General features: G+C 41.2%; 1 protein-coding gene across 4 annotated transcripts; it reads left to right on the top strand.

The window, feature by feature from the left end:
* Window positions 1-706: 706 nt before the first annotated feature.
* plekha2 (pleckstrin homology domain containing A2) lies at window positions 707-13345 on the top strand. 4 transcript variants are annotated; one of them, XM_026186742.2, is made up of 12 exons: window positions 707-1087; window positions 4042-4202; window positions 4332-4388; window positions 4798-4846; window positions 4976-5073; window positions 6191-6322; window positions 6506-6595; window positions 6681-6749; window positions 6919-6989; window positions 9110-9173; window positions 10674-10751; window positions 10869-13345. In XM_026186742.2, exons 2-12 carry the CDS (start codon window positions 4062-4064, stop codon window positions 11310-11312), a joined length of 1293 nt encoding a protein of 430 aa, XP_026042527.1. In that variant the 5' UTR covers window positions 707-1087; window positions 4042-4061; the 3' UTR covers window positions 11313-13345. The 4 variants fall into 4 exon arrangements, with proteins under 4 accessions (XP_026042527.1, XP_026042523.1, XP_080165303.1 ...); XM_026186738.2 differs by having other exon boundaries at window positions 708-1098; XM_080309177.1 differs by lacking the exon at window positions 707-1087 and adding an exon at window positions 1105-1602 and having other exon boundaries at window positions 10941-13345.
* The last annotated feature ends 289 nt before the right edge of the window (window positions 13346-13634 follow it).

A 13634-nucleotide genomic window follows, 5' to 3' on the forward strand; every position in this document is an offset into this window, starting at 1 on the left:
GTGCTCAGATCCAGGAGAGACTTTACATGTGTGAAAACTTTAAAACCAGAATCTTGACTAAACTTGGAGTGAGATGTTGAAACTGAGAGGTCAGGTCAGTTCACCTTTTAAGCCCTCTTTTTTTTTTTTTTTTTTTTTTAAATCAAGTGTTTCATCACAGACCTCAATTGTGGTCACTTTTGTGTAAAGGTGGAATAAAGCAGGCTTTAAGCATTTTATTAGAATACGCTGAGTTTCTTTACATCCTGTGGCAATGTCAGATGGATGACTCATTATTTTACACAACATTTAACACTGAAGTTGCTGTTTTGCAAGTTAGACAAATTTAAGATACTTACTAAAGTTTTATCTATGAGCTCTTCAACTTAAGTACCCATAGAAACTGCCAATAAGGTAATGTGTTAAAAAGGATCCTTTCTGTATAAGTTTAAAGCCTGAATTTCCATGAACACCTTTGACTGACAGCCTTAAATTCCTCCACACTTGCATATATTTGCTTTTGATGTGTCTTCTTTAACTTTGGATGTTTGTCTCTGATAGCACTGGGCTACACTAGTGCTTTGTCGCTGTGCTTCAACGGTCGTGCTTCGGGATATAAGGTTAGTAAATATAAGTCTGATAACCACAAATGCTTTTTCATGGAATATGTTTTGCATATTTTTGTTGCACGGGATCACATGCAGCTACAACACTCAACTCTTCCAATAGCACGCACTAATCGGCATAACCGACCGTTTTCTCTTTATCTAAATAATGCAGAACTTTCATGCAGGCGTGCGGCTGCTATTGATGACACTGGTCATGTGACACGAGAATTTATGGGGTTAAAGGTCTGCAGAGGAGATCTATCAACAAATACACTTACAACTACACGACGAAGTTGATTTTTTTTTCCTTTTTAATGTGTGAAAGCGTTTGAAACAGCATTTTAAAGGGTTCCCGTGAGGCAGTTAATATCTTTAAATTTGAACAACAGCCTCGCTTTTGGTGGAGAACCTTTAACTTTAGGCTTGCTTCATATATATATTTTAAAGCACCAACTGTTTTTGGCATAACATCTCGCACCTGTCAGCATCACCTACCAGCGGTAATGACACTGTGAGTCTTGTATTCCTGTTTATCCAGGTTTACACTCCCTTCCCTTTCAGCTGTTCTATGTGAACTACCGGGTTCATCTGAGTGTGTGCGTCTCGTGTTTGTCTTTTTTTTTTTTTTTTTTAACTTAAAACTGAAGATAAAAGTAGAGTTTGTATGTGTGTGACAGAGAAAAAAAGACCTGTTCAGATTAAAGCAACAGCAGACAGGAGGAGGAGAGCCCTGCTTGTGCTCATGGGACGCATAGATCACATCCGGGGCTGGTTTATTCTAATAACGAAACGTCCAACCCGGAAAAAAGGACAAGTCTTCTGAAATCGGATCACACAAACAAATTGAAGAGGGTGTCGGAGTTTCACGCACGCCGGTCTTGCGAATATCCACGGCTTATTTTAGGTTTTAAAAACTTTATTTAGCATGCTTCTGTTCACCAAACTCGCGTCTCTCTCCGCTGCTTCGTAGCCCTGCGGGGCGCTGGCTTTGGCGCACGCCGACTCTCCATAGCGGGTAAGTTAAGTCGACAAGGGGACTTTGTGACTTTGTGTGTGTGTGTGTGTGTGTGTGTGTGTGTGTGTGTGTGTGTGTGTGTGTGCGCGCGCGGTACAGTAGGTGTGGCTGGCCGTTGAGTCGTTGGATCTGGTGAGTCAGTGCAGGTCATCTGAGCTGAACAAATGTAATGTCTGTCAGGTGTTGCTGAGTAATTGCGCCTGATCACATTTTGACACTTTTCATTGCATGCTCATAATCACGTTGGACATGCACGCGCATGGCAGTCAAGCTTGGTATCCAGGGGCGTGCTGCACGCCGCAGCTCTTACTGTCAGTTAAACGATTTGCTCGATTAACTGCTCCACAAAATGCCAAACATCTTAAAATAGCGCTCCATACTAGACGAAAACCCCCCAATTGTGTTCCGGATTTCAAGATCCGGATTTCTGCTTTTGTATAATCCTTTAAGATCATTTTATTTATTTATTAAATTTTACATAAAAGTGATTGTAGGGAGTGTTGAAACTACTTGGGTGAAGATTGTTTGATGACACAACAAACTGTATTTTTATTTTATTAAGGAGCTATTCACCGTTTTCACACCTCAAAGTTAACTCAAATACCAGAGGAAGAACTACCGAGCCTGTCTTTAGCAGCTCTGGGGTGAACTTTGATAAATCTGAGAACAAAGTAAAGCATTTACCAGGCAGAACAAAAGATGCTGCACTGCTGTAATATGTCTGTAACAAGTTTCCCCCAACGATTAAGAAGAACATGACTAAATCTCTCAGACATGCCACACGTTGGTCTAAGAGATTTACTATCAGTTTCTGTCAAACTGTGTTGTTTGCACACAGATGAAGCAGATATGTAAAGGTGTTGTAGGTGGTTTTCATTTCATTACCTTGGATGTGGTATAAGTCAATTAATATCGCTGCTGTGATCTGTACATTCTGTTTTCCTGCACACAAACTGATGATTGCTCTGTTTATATTATCCTGCCACGTTTCAAAGCTAAGGTACTTGATAGAAATGTAAAGACAGTTGAAATGACATTTGTCAGTTTTACCAAAGATGCCACAGTTTCGCCGCTGCTTGTCTTTATAATGGCTAAGCCAGATGCTTTCTGATGCCGAAAATGGTTTATTGTGCACATGGGTGCATGTGTGGGGAGTGTGCTACTGTCAGAGCTGACCTCTGTGGCATCGTTTTCATTTTTCCATTACACCAAGGCTTTCTGTAGAGCGCCTCTGTATCTTTGACCTATTTAAATAGCAGCAGACTAACACATCAGAAGCACAACCCACAAATTTTTTCAAAGCAGTTTCAAAATGAAACATTTTCTTACCCACGAACTCAAAAATAGATTCACTGGAGATTCATCGGCACGGTGAAGACATAGTCTGTGTTTGTCTTCTGTTCCTCTGAGCGGGTTGTCTGAATATTTTCATGGAAATGTTGATAATTTCCATCTCCTGAAGGCTTCTGAGCCAGGACGAGCCCGTAAAAAAGTACTGGCAGGGCGCACGGCCATTCAGTCTTGATTATGTATTTTATATGACTGTCACGTTATAATTTTTGGTCTTTTATAAAAAGATCAGTCACAGATGTGGCCTAGTTTGCCATCATATTACCTTTGTGGCCTCATTACATTCAAGTTTTTCCATAGATTCAAATCTAGTAAGGATCTTCCAAATGGATCTATTAATTTATTTGATTATTTATTTTACTGGGTGCATCCAACTTTGGAGTTTGTCTTTGTGATTACTTCACATTTAGTTGACAGAGATGCAAAAGAGGCTCCGTCAACAGTGAAAGTTCCTTTGGCAACTTAAGGAGGACAAGAATATAAATGAAGCCATAAGCCTTGTGGTTCCCCATAAGAAAAATAAATACTATGAAATGTTTGCCAATTGATAAAATGTAATTAAAAGTCTATAGAGCTGAGGCTCTCTGGGCCAAATGAGCCTCGACTGTGTTGAGGAATCAGTCAGCAGCTTGGTGATTCACACGCATGGCATTGTTTCAATGAACACATCTCACCAGCTTTCTTCCCCTCCTCTCATCTTCTTTCTTCCCTCCCTCGCTCCCTGCCTTTCCTCCCTCTCCTCTCTCCTTGCTCTTCTCTCTTCTCTGGCCAATGGAAATGTGCGTGTGTGCAGATCATGAGTGCAGTCTGTAATTTTTGGCTGTGGTGGAGGGCCTCAGCTCAGCCTCGGGCTTCAGGGTTTGCTGCACAGCCTCAATCACGTCACATGAAAAACTGCTGAGTGTGAGCGGTCTATTTCTTCCTGCGTGTGTGCGCGCATGCATGCCTGTGTGCGCTTGAACACTAAATGAAAGATGATTTATCCTCCACATCTGCCTGTCTTTGCCTCCTGTTGCTCCTTTCACATGTTGTCTCTCTTTGTCCATCCCACTCGAATCTTTCTCTTCCTAACTGTCCGTCTGTCCCCAGTGATATGTGATATCGACAGCATGCCGTACGTGGACCGGTTGAACCGTGTGTGCGGCTTCCTGGACATCGAAGAGAAGGAGAACAGCTGCCGCTTCCAGAGACGATACTTCATCCTTGACACGCAGGGAAATGCACTGCTGTGGTATATGGACAACCCTCAGGTGCTCCACACGCGCATGCACGACCCACACTTTCACAAATAGCAAGAGGAAATGAAATTGACCAATAGTGGTCATATAACCTTGGACTCTGAGCCAACGACGAGTCTGTGTATTTGTGTTTGTATGCAGAACCTGCCCAGTGGAGCCAGCTCTGTTGGCAGCCTGAAATTAACCTACATCTCTAAGGTAAACCACTTTCATGACTGACTCCGCAGTGTGGTTGCATACAGTAAAGTCCAGCGCACCAACTTAGATATCTAAAATGCGAGCACACAAGAATTCACAGAATACACACAAATAGCATGCAAATTCGTGCAAGAGTTCATAGATACACAAAGAGGTCAGAGTTATCTCTAGTTAACGGTCACATGCAGCGCAGAGCTGAGGCAGACGCTGTGAAGTTTTCCAGATGTCAGCGCGCTCACTGAGGTAACCACAGATAATGACATCTGGCTCCTCTGCACTGCAGCACTGACGGCTTCTCCCTGGACACTCAGTCAGATCTATGTCAAAAATGTGAATCTTCTATTCCTCTGTTTTTTTTTCACTCCTTTCAGTTTATATTCACATTTCTTTTCTCTTCTTCTATCCTCAGGTGAGTGAAGCTACAACGAAGCAAAAGCCCAAGACAGAGTTCTGCTTTGGTGAGTTTTTTAGGGAGGAACTGAGTGACACTGATGAAATGGTTCACAATCACATAATCTCCCATATGTGATAGTATTGTCCATTGCATTTAATGTGGATATTTACGGAACTGATTTCTTCTCCGGCAGTCATCAATGCACTTTCGCGACGGTACTTCCTGCAAGCCAATGATGTGACCGACATGAGAGACTGGGTGGCTGCTCTCAACAAGGCCAGCAAGATAACAGTAAGTGCCGTTACATGAGAAAATGCTTGATCTAGCAGTTATTGGTGGTGTTAGGGTGGGGGAGTGGGGGTTGTTTCCACCTGAGTGCAGGAAGCTGCAATTTTGCTGCGGTGGGACTGAAACCAGTTTGACCCAGGCGGCTGCAAATGCCAGCCCGTTGCCCACAGATACCCCTTCGCACACAGACACACACACACATACACACATTGCTGAATGAGGAAACTGTGAATGTGCAAGAAGACGAGTGATAACGCAAACGTCACTGCGGTGAAGGTGTCGAAACTTGTTCATATGTATTTGCATAATATTTGTGTGAGCTCAATGAAATGCCCGGGAGCCTCGTTGATCAGTGATATTCAGATGTCTCCTGATGGAAGGTAACAGAGAAGAGTGTCTCTCTGCCTCTCTCACCTGCTCACTGACACAGGAAGCGGCACTGTTCACTCTTTTTCACTTCCCCATCGAGGGCAGGGCTGCTCTGCCGCCTTTTTTTTTTTTTCTTTTTTCTTTCATCTTTTCTTTTTCTTTTTCTGAGCGAGTGTAAAAAAGGAAATCATGATGTAATTGCAGGAATAAAAGTGGCACGGGGGGAGTAAAGTTATTAAAATGCATCTCTTAATATTTGTCTGTTTGAGCTAGATGTGTTGCAGTTTATTAGGAAATGATACATTTAGCTGAATGATTCAGCTGAATGACCAGTTTTGGGAAACTGTAGGCTAGATAACGGCTCTAAAAGCAGAAAATGCAGCACAGCATCACACAGCCGTACTATTGTTTTTACTTTATGACCAGCATGCACCTGCAAATCTGTTGTTTTTCTTCTTTTCCTGCTCCCTACTTGATATACACCCCACGCTAACATTTGTGTGTCTAGTGGGTTTTATTTGCTTGGATACACTTGGTTGCGCTTTTGTGCATCAGTGGACTTTGAGAAAGCTTGCATCTCTCATAGCAGATCACATATGATGTGTTTTCAGTTATCTCTGCAGTAAAACAGTCACGGTGTTGTGGCGAGCGTATGACTAAGAAAGTATTCCCAGAGTGAGGAAGAGCGGCTGTGGAAATTAAACAATGAAGTCCTTTTATTTGCTCTCAGAGGTGTCCCGTCTCTTCACAGGTGCCTAAGTCTTGCCCTGCACCTGTGAGGCCTGATGTGACCACAGTGATCAGTGACGCTCAAGGAGGGAAGAGACAACAGGCCTACAAGGCTGAGATTATTGGCGGCGTGGTGGTGCACACTCCTATTCAGGTAAAATGAATAGGACACACACACTTTTTTTTTTTTTTTTTTTAAGCATTATAAGAATGAAAACTGTGGCAAAAGCACACAAAAATGCGGTGTGCTAAGCTAGTCTGAGTTATCGACAGTGGTGGTTTCCGTGACCATGATATCTAAAGTGATAATAAAGATGGTTTTCATGAAATGTTTCAGAACGACAATGAAGAGACGGAAGGGAGAGAGAGGAAGGGCAACAGGCCGGGTTTGCTGAGATGTGGTTACTGTGTTAAACAGGGAAATGTGGTGAGTCTCATAACAGGTTTAGACTGAGACTGAGTCTGAGTAAAAAACAGCATGTGTGGAAATGGTAATGTGGTATGTGTTTCAGAGGAAGAGCTGGAAGAGGCGGTTTTTCACCCTGGATGACAACGCAGTCAATTACTACAAGACTGAGTCGGTGAGAAAACAGGGTTTTCATGTTTTTGCCCATGTTTCTACATGCTTAAGAGTGACTATTATCTTTGTCGGAATATTTTTGTCCCAAATTTTTGAAAACTACAGTGTTATAGCAGCCAAAACATTAAAAAATAACCCACAATAATACAAAAACAAAAAATCTGTCTTAGGAGAAAGATTTTATCCGATCTATTCCACTGAGGGACATTCAGAAGGTGCATGAATGCCTCGTCAAGTCAGGGTGAGTAAAACATGAAAGTTGTCTGAGTCTGCCAGCATTTTTGCTTTCCCTCTGTCTGGTTATCGCTATACTATGTAAACAATTGTGAATACTTGCATGTGAGCAGATGATACACTCTTAACCGGTTTTAAAGTGTTGCATTGCATGTATGGACAAGTTTATCCTTATCATTTTTAGATGAGTTTCACAGGTTTTAAAAGGGGCCCTTAAATATAAGTTATAAATGGTGTGAACAAAGGTAGTGAAAGTTTGAAATAATGAGGTCAACATGTGATCGTTATGAGCCAAATGTGTAGGCTTCAGTCTGATCTAAACCCAGATTATTTTTTTTCTACTCATAACTCTGTGAGCCTTCTCAGAGAAGCTCCTCTCACCTGCTGCCCAAACCTTCTGTTTGCGAGAAGCAGCTAATCAGAAGAGAGCTGGATCAAAGTGAGCAAAAACAAATAGCTTTAGACAGATGATAAACTGAGGAACTGCACCATGGCTCAGTATTAGGAAATTAGGTTACACTTTATAATATGCCGCGTGACTAAAACTGTAATTTCTCTGTAATTAAATTGAACTTTTTTTATTTGAAATTACAATCTAATTATATTTCCCTACAAATGCTTAACGGTAGGTAGACTACCAAAAGGTGTTAACAAGTCAGGATTTTACAGGAAGCACTGAAATAATTGCACTGTGTAAGTAATTTTATGCGGTACAGTAATTTTAAGTATTGCATAACTGAAACGCACTCCATAATATGGCCCGTGCCCCAAAAAGTACAGCATACTTACAGTTTAAGATGGGGAAATATTGTATTTTTATCCATAAAATGACCAAGAAATTACAAAATATCTAAAATTACTTACAGTATCATTTCTGTCTTTTTCCCTGTAAAATACATCAAGTTATGCACTACTTAGATTTATTTACATTTTTATATTTTTTTGTTTCCTCTAGAAACCTGTCTTGTTACCCCCTTTTCATTCTAGTGTACCGTATTTTTCGGACCATAAGGTGCATTAAGCGAAACAAGCATTGGCATTCATCTTCCAGCTTCACTGTTTATGTTATGCTTGCGATCACGTAGCACATCATTATATACCAGCTAGTCCAACTTCAGTAACCCTACAAACTTCACTGCTGTTTCGTTTTCTGTCTTCATTTATGTTGGAAGTTATAGCAGAGCTGTAAGTTTTAATTTTTCAGAAATCTCTCAGTCAGAACATCATGTTTCGGTGGAAACTAGCGAGCTAACTTCCTGCTAAGGCTCCTGACTACGGTAGCCGCAATGCTCCGACAATCCATCAAGCGGTGCGGCTTCGTTGCTTACCAAAGTCGTACTAAGACATTTTTTTGACAGATGTTTGAGTGCCGTGAACCACATAAAATCGGTTCGAGATCAGTAAGCACAACCAGAATTCATACATAAGGCGCACTTTCGGTATACATGTCTTTAAGTATTTGTAGGTAGGTAAATATAATTAGATTACACTTTAAAATAAAATACATAGAAATTCCATTTAATTACAGGGGGATTACGTCCTTAGTCACTGGCCATATTATGAACTATTGCAGAAAATTAAGAATTATTTAGTATTGTAAATTCACAGCTACTGTAATCAAGAGTCCAAGAAAAACTGGAACTGCAAATGATCATCATAGGTCCCCTTTTAAATATCAGTGCAAGATAAAGTTTTATATAGTTTATAGTTTATATAGTTTTAGCTCATGATCCAGTATTGAAGTTGGCCACTGAATACAACTTGACAGCTGGAGAAGTTGTGGATGGTCTTAAAAAATACATGGAAAATATTTTTGTTCAGATCTTTAGTATGAGTTTTTGGCGTTTTTATAAGTGGACATTACAAACAAACTTTATTTTCATGTCTACCGTCTTATTGTATGCGCTGTTACAGTGTTTTTCCCTCCTCTGTTGAAACCTCTCTTTCTCCCTTAATAATTAGTCACTTTAGGCTTGAAGTTGAGCTTCAGTTGCGAACCTATTAGATTCATTTGTATATACTTGCTGAACTTGAATGTATAAGTATTGTAAATGACACTGTAGAACACACTCTAGCTTTTGTCCCTTTCTTTAGCTGCTTTAAGTTTTAACTTTTTGCATCCATCAGGGAGCTCCTGCTTAGAGACAACCTCTTTGAGATCATCACCAGTAACCGAACGTTCTACATTCAGGTAAAACCTTGTTCTCCTTTTGTATACAGCACTCATTAAAAAAAGGCCTGCATTCATGAAATGAAGGGAATGTCCCTGTTGTATTTTTAGACATTTGAATAAGAACAGAGAAGCTCTGTATTCCCTGGTGACACCGTCCTGATCTGTCGACATGTTTTCTCTAAATGCTCTGCTGCTGAAGTGTGGCGCAGTCGCTTTTTTAAGGAACATGCGAAGTTTGTTTTTGTGAAAGGGGCACAGCCATCTGTTATCATAACAACAATAATATCCGTTCCCCCTCCTCTCCCCCGGGAGAACAGCTGACGGAGGCGTTGGGGGCTGGATCAGATAGGAAGTGCGGGGATAGAGACAGACTGCAGGCAAGAGCGCTTTTGTTTGTTTGTGCAAGGGGAAAAAAAGGAAGTGTGAAAAACAAATAATAAAATGAAGTAAATAAAAACAGGATAACCACAACTTCTCATTCCGTGTGTGGACACTGTAATAAAAAGTGATCTAAGCTAAAATAAAGATGAATATTGGAGTCCTTACACACCTTTAATAGCTTGAGAGCGGATAGTGATCTCCTGTCGTGCATTCTTTCCAAACATAAACACATGACAATAAGTACAGTTACCACCGAGGATAATTTTCGAGTACTGTTCTAGCTTTTTTTCTGATAACATCAGGCAATTCCCATGTAGTGCCAAACCACAATAATAGTTCCCTTAAGGCGCTTTATATTATAAGATGAAGACACTACAATAATAGAAAACCCAAACAATCAGACGACCCCCTATAAGCACGCAGATGACGACAGTGGGAAGGGAAAACTCGCTTTTAATAGGAAGACACCTCTGGCAAAATCAGGCTAAGGGGTGGCGATCTGCCAAGACTAGTTATGGTTGGGAAAGGGGGACAGGAGGAAAGACGGCCAGAGATTATTAATAACTAATGATTAAGTGCAAAGTGGTGTATAAACACATAGAGAGTGAAGAAGAAATGCTCAGTCCACACCAGCAGCCTAGACGTATTGTAGTGTAACTCAGGAAGGGTACGGGGTCATGTGAGCCAATCCTAAGTTTAAGCTTTATCAAAAAGGGAAAAGAGTGTCCAGGGTTGCCAGTTTGGATTTGTCTGTGGAGCTTGCTCCAAAGACGAGGGAAGCTGAAAGCTCCGTCTCCCATTCTATTTTTATGATTAATATTTGCGTTGCCGTCGAACACCAGCAATATCTTTGCTGATGCCTCACTACCTGCCGAAGCGAGTTCTGGTGCTCTGCCTTTGGCAGATGGGTAATTTGAGCCTGGTTCTGTTGGAGGCTTCTTCCTGTTAAAAATGAGTTTTTCCTTCCCGCCATTGCCAGGTGGTTGCTCATAGGGCATTGTTTGATTTTTGGGTCTTTACCTTACAGTATACAGCGCCGTGTGACGACTGCTGTTGTTGCGTTTTGGCCTTATTAAAGGGCAGGTAACAGGCACAAAAGCTACCATGAAACATAACATGGGCCCTTTCTCTCTACAGACAGACTCGCCAGAGGAAATGCATGGTTGGATCAGGGACATTCAGATGAAGATCCAGGATTTCAGGGGTCCCTCTAAGGTAACTCTATCTTCAGAAATGGATAATTCTTTACTTCTAGCTGTAAGTTATTGGGAGAAAAGTGTAAATCCTTGCTTACGATTGACAGCGGGGATGCTTTTGTCTCTTTAATTGCAGGGTTTTTCTTTTAAACGTGCTTCTTCGTGCTATCGGAGTTACAATCCTTCCTCTACATCTCGTGGTTCGCAGAGTGAAGCAGATAGGAGACCTCAGCTGGTGAAGTCCTGCTCTGTGGCGCCAGGATGGCAGCCCTGGACACCCGTTCCATCGTGTGAACCGTCTATCATGGATAACGAGGATGAGGACAGCGCCTTCAGCTCTGTGCCGCTCTCCTCTTCGTCCACCTCCTCATCTGCTTCCTCCTCCTCAAACTCCCTCTCTACCCAAAATCCTTGCCCCGTCACACATCCGGCACCTTCGGCCAGTGGACTGGGGATGCTCACAGCATCCGCAGATGCGGCGAGTGGGCGTCGAAGGCACCGCTCGCAGCCTCAGCCTCAAACCGGCTGCAGCTTTCCCTTCAGCCTGGATGACGACAGCATCCGCACCACAGATGTGTAATCCAGAGATGTTTGAGGAGACTCCTGCGTGGGCTGTGCTGACACCTGTTTTTAAATGAATGTGACTCCTATTGAAGGGCCACTGTGACCATCTGCCTCAATGCCAGGCCATGAGCTTGGTGCCCCCTACTGGTGAAGTAGCACTTATACAGATGAAGGATGCACCCGGCTGCAGGAAGGCTAAGAGGCATAGTGTTTGTTGTACACAGGACTGTGAACAGATAAAACGGAGTGTTTTCTTTTTCCTTTTTTTGTAAGTGTAACTTCCTCTGAAAACTTGAATGATTTTGTTGATTATTGCCGACAGTAAAATGATGGCACACGCTTTTTACTCTGTTTCTTTGCTCCTATCAGCAGGACCCCATTATCACCCCAGTTACAAGTGTTCACATTCACAATATATTTTTATGTCCAAGCTTGTTTTTGTGTTTAAATGTATCAGACGGTTGTGTTTCTGTTTTTTGTTTTTTTTTGTTTTGTATTTTTTTTCCCCGGGCCAACAGTGTTTTCCTTTGCTCTTGAGGGGCATCATGTGTGGGAAAAACTTCACATAATAATTAACAAGCATTTTATACCTGTTGTCTTTCATGTGTTTTGCCATGAAAACCCTCAGAGGCAAGTAAAGGGGGGAAAAAAATCTGGTGATCCATTTCTAAACCTGCTCTATGTTGTTTCTTCTCTTGTTTGTATGAATTAAGAATGGCTAACATTTTTTTACATTTCATTCACTTTTTGCTAAATGTCATCTATTCGCTCTCTTTCTGAAAGGCTTTGCTCTTGCAATAGTCATTTTAGCCACATTAAGCCAACACTCCATTTTTAAAACAGACAAAGCCGGACATGTTTCCCTTTAGTTGGATTATTGTGTCTTAAAGGGAGCACACAAGTTCACCCATGGCTTGACACGCCTTCCACAACAGCAACTCTAAGGTACTAGGAAGATTGTACAGTTGATGCGAAGAAGAGTAACACTAATGACTGTGTGCACGATAACATCTGTATCAACAGATACTTCAGCTTGTGTCCGCTGGCATGTTTTTTCGCAGCATGCTGGGAAAACCCAACCCACCTACGTACGTCAAAAGAAAAGCAAGATGGGACCTTTAGATAAGTTCTTAAGACATAATATATGTGCTTTGTTTTTAAGAGTGGATGAAGAAATTAACATAAATGCTTTTACCTTAGAACATGGCACAGTGGGACCTGTCACCCTCTCGTGGCCAATATAAGTATTACAGAAATGGCAAAGGGCAGGAAATTATTATTTTTTTTCCCTTGTTTTCAGTGAAAAACCCCCATAGAAAAGCATGTTTTTCTGACAAAAGGTTTTTCTTCCAGCTGTTTTCCAACATGAGAAGAAAGTGAGTTGGAAAAAATGGTTCTGACACTGGCAGCCTTTGCCTCTTTTTTTTTTTTTTTTTTTTTTTTTTAAATGTGCCAGAGCATTTTAGGGGGAAAATTTAATTTAGAAAATTAACCTTGCCAAACCAGCCCTTGTTTTTCATAAACCCGGGATGGAGAACAAGTTAGTGTTTGCAAATGGATCTCCGCAATTTTTTGTTCTTGCTTGCCTCTCAGGGCTTTCGTATCCACCACTATTAATATTAATACTTGGCTTAAAGATCAATTTTCAGTAAGCTGTGACTCTTCCGTTTGGTTTGAACACAGTACCATACTAATGCTGCAGTGTTTTCATGGTACTAATTTAGCTCAGTTGTTGGTAAAGCAGTTTTCTTTTTGCAGAATTATGTGGGAAGATTTGCGACTGCCTTGGGTAATGTTATCTGCACTTTGTGTTTCTTATTTTTACTTTTTTTTTCTTGTTTTGTCACAGCTTTCACACCATGTACTACAGTTTCCTCTTAGATTATGCCTTTTGTTTTTTTACACCCTTGTTAGGTTCACCTTGAGATTTCATTGATGTGGTACCAGGTTTATTCCTGTTTCCGTTTTCTGACGCTATATGCACTCATCTGCCTGCAATTAAGCTTAATTTTCTTTCTTGTGAATAAAACAAGGCTTTTTATTTGTCTAGTTTAGGCTGTTTTTGATTTTTAAGGTTTACGACTTTCCCACCTCCTGTCATGTAATGCCTTGTATGCCCATACAGAGTTTAAACCTAAACACATTGTAACATTAAGGTTATCTTTTGATCGAAGTGATGCTGGTGAGTCTTAAAAACTTTTTATGTGTTTTCTCTGTAAAGGGCGAAAATCCCCAACTTCCAAACATTCAAAGGGTCAGTGCCAGCACACTTGCCCTTTAACACTGTCACCTTAAAACACATGCATGACATATAGACACAAACACGAGCGTGCATGCA

The sequence above is a fragment of the Astatotilapia calliptera genome, chromosome 12 (assembly GCF_964374335.1).
Source record: "Astatotilapia calliptera chromosome 12, fAstCal68.1, whole genome shotgun sequence".
NCBI lineage: Eukaryota > Metazoa > Chordata > Actinopteri > Cichliformes > Cichlidae > Astatotilapia > Astatotilapia calliptera.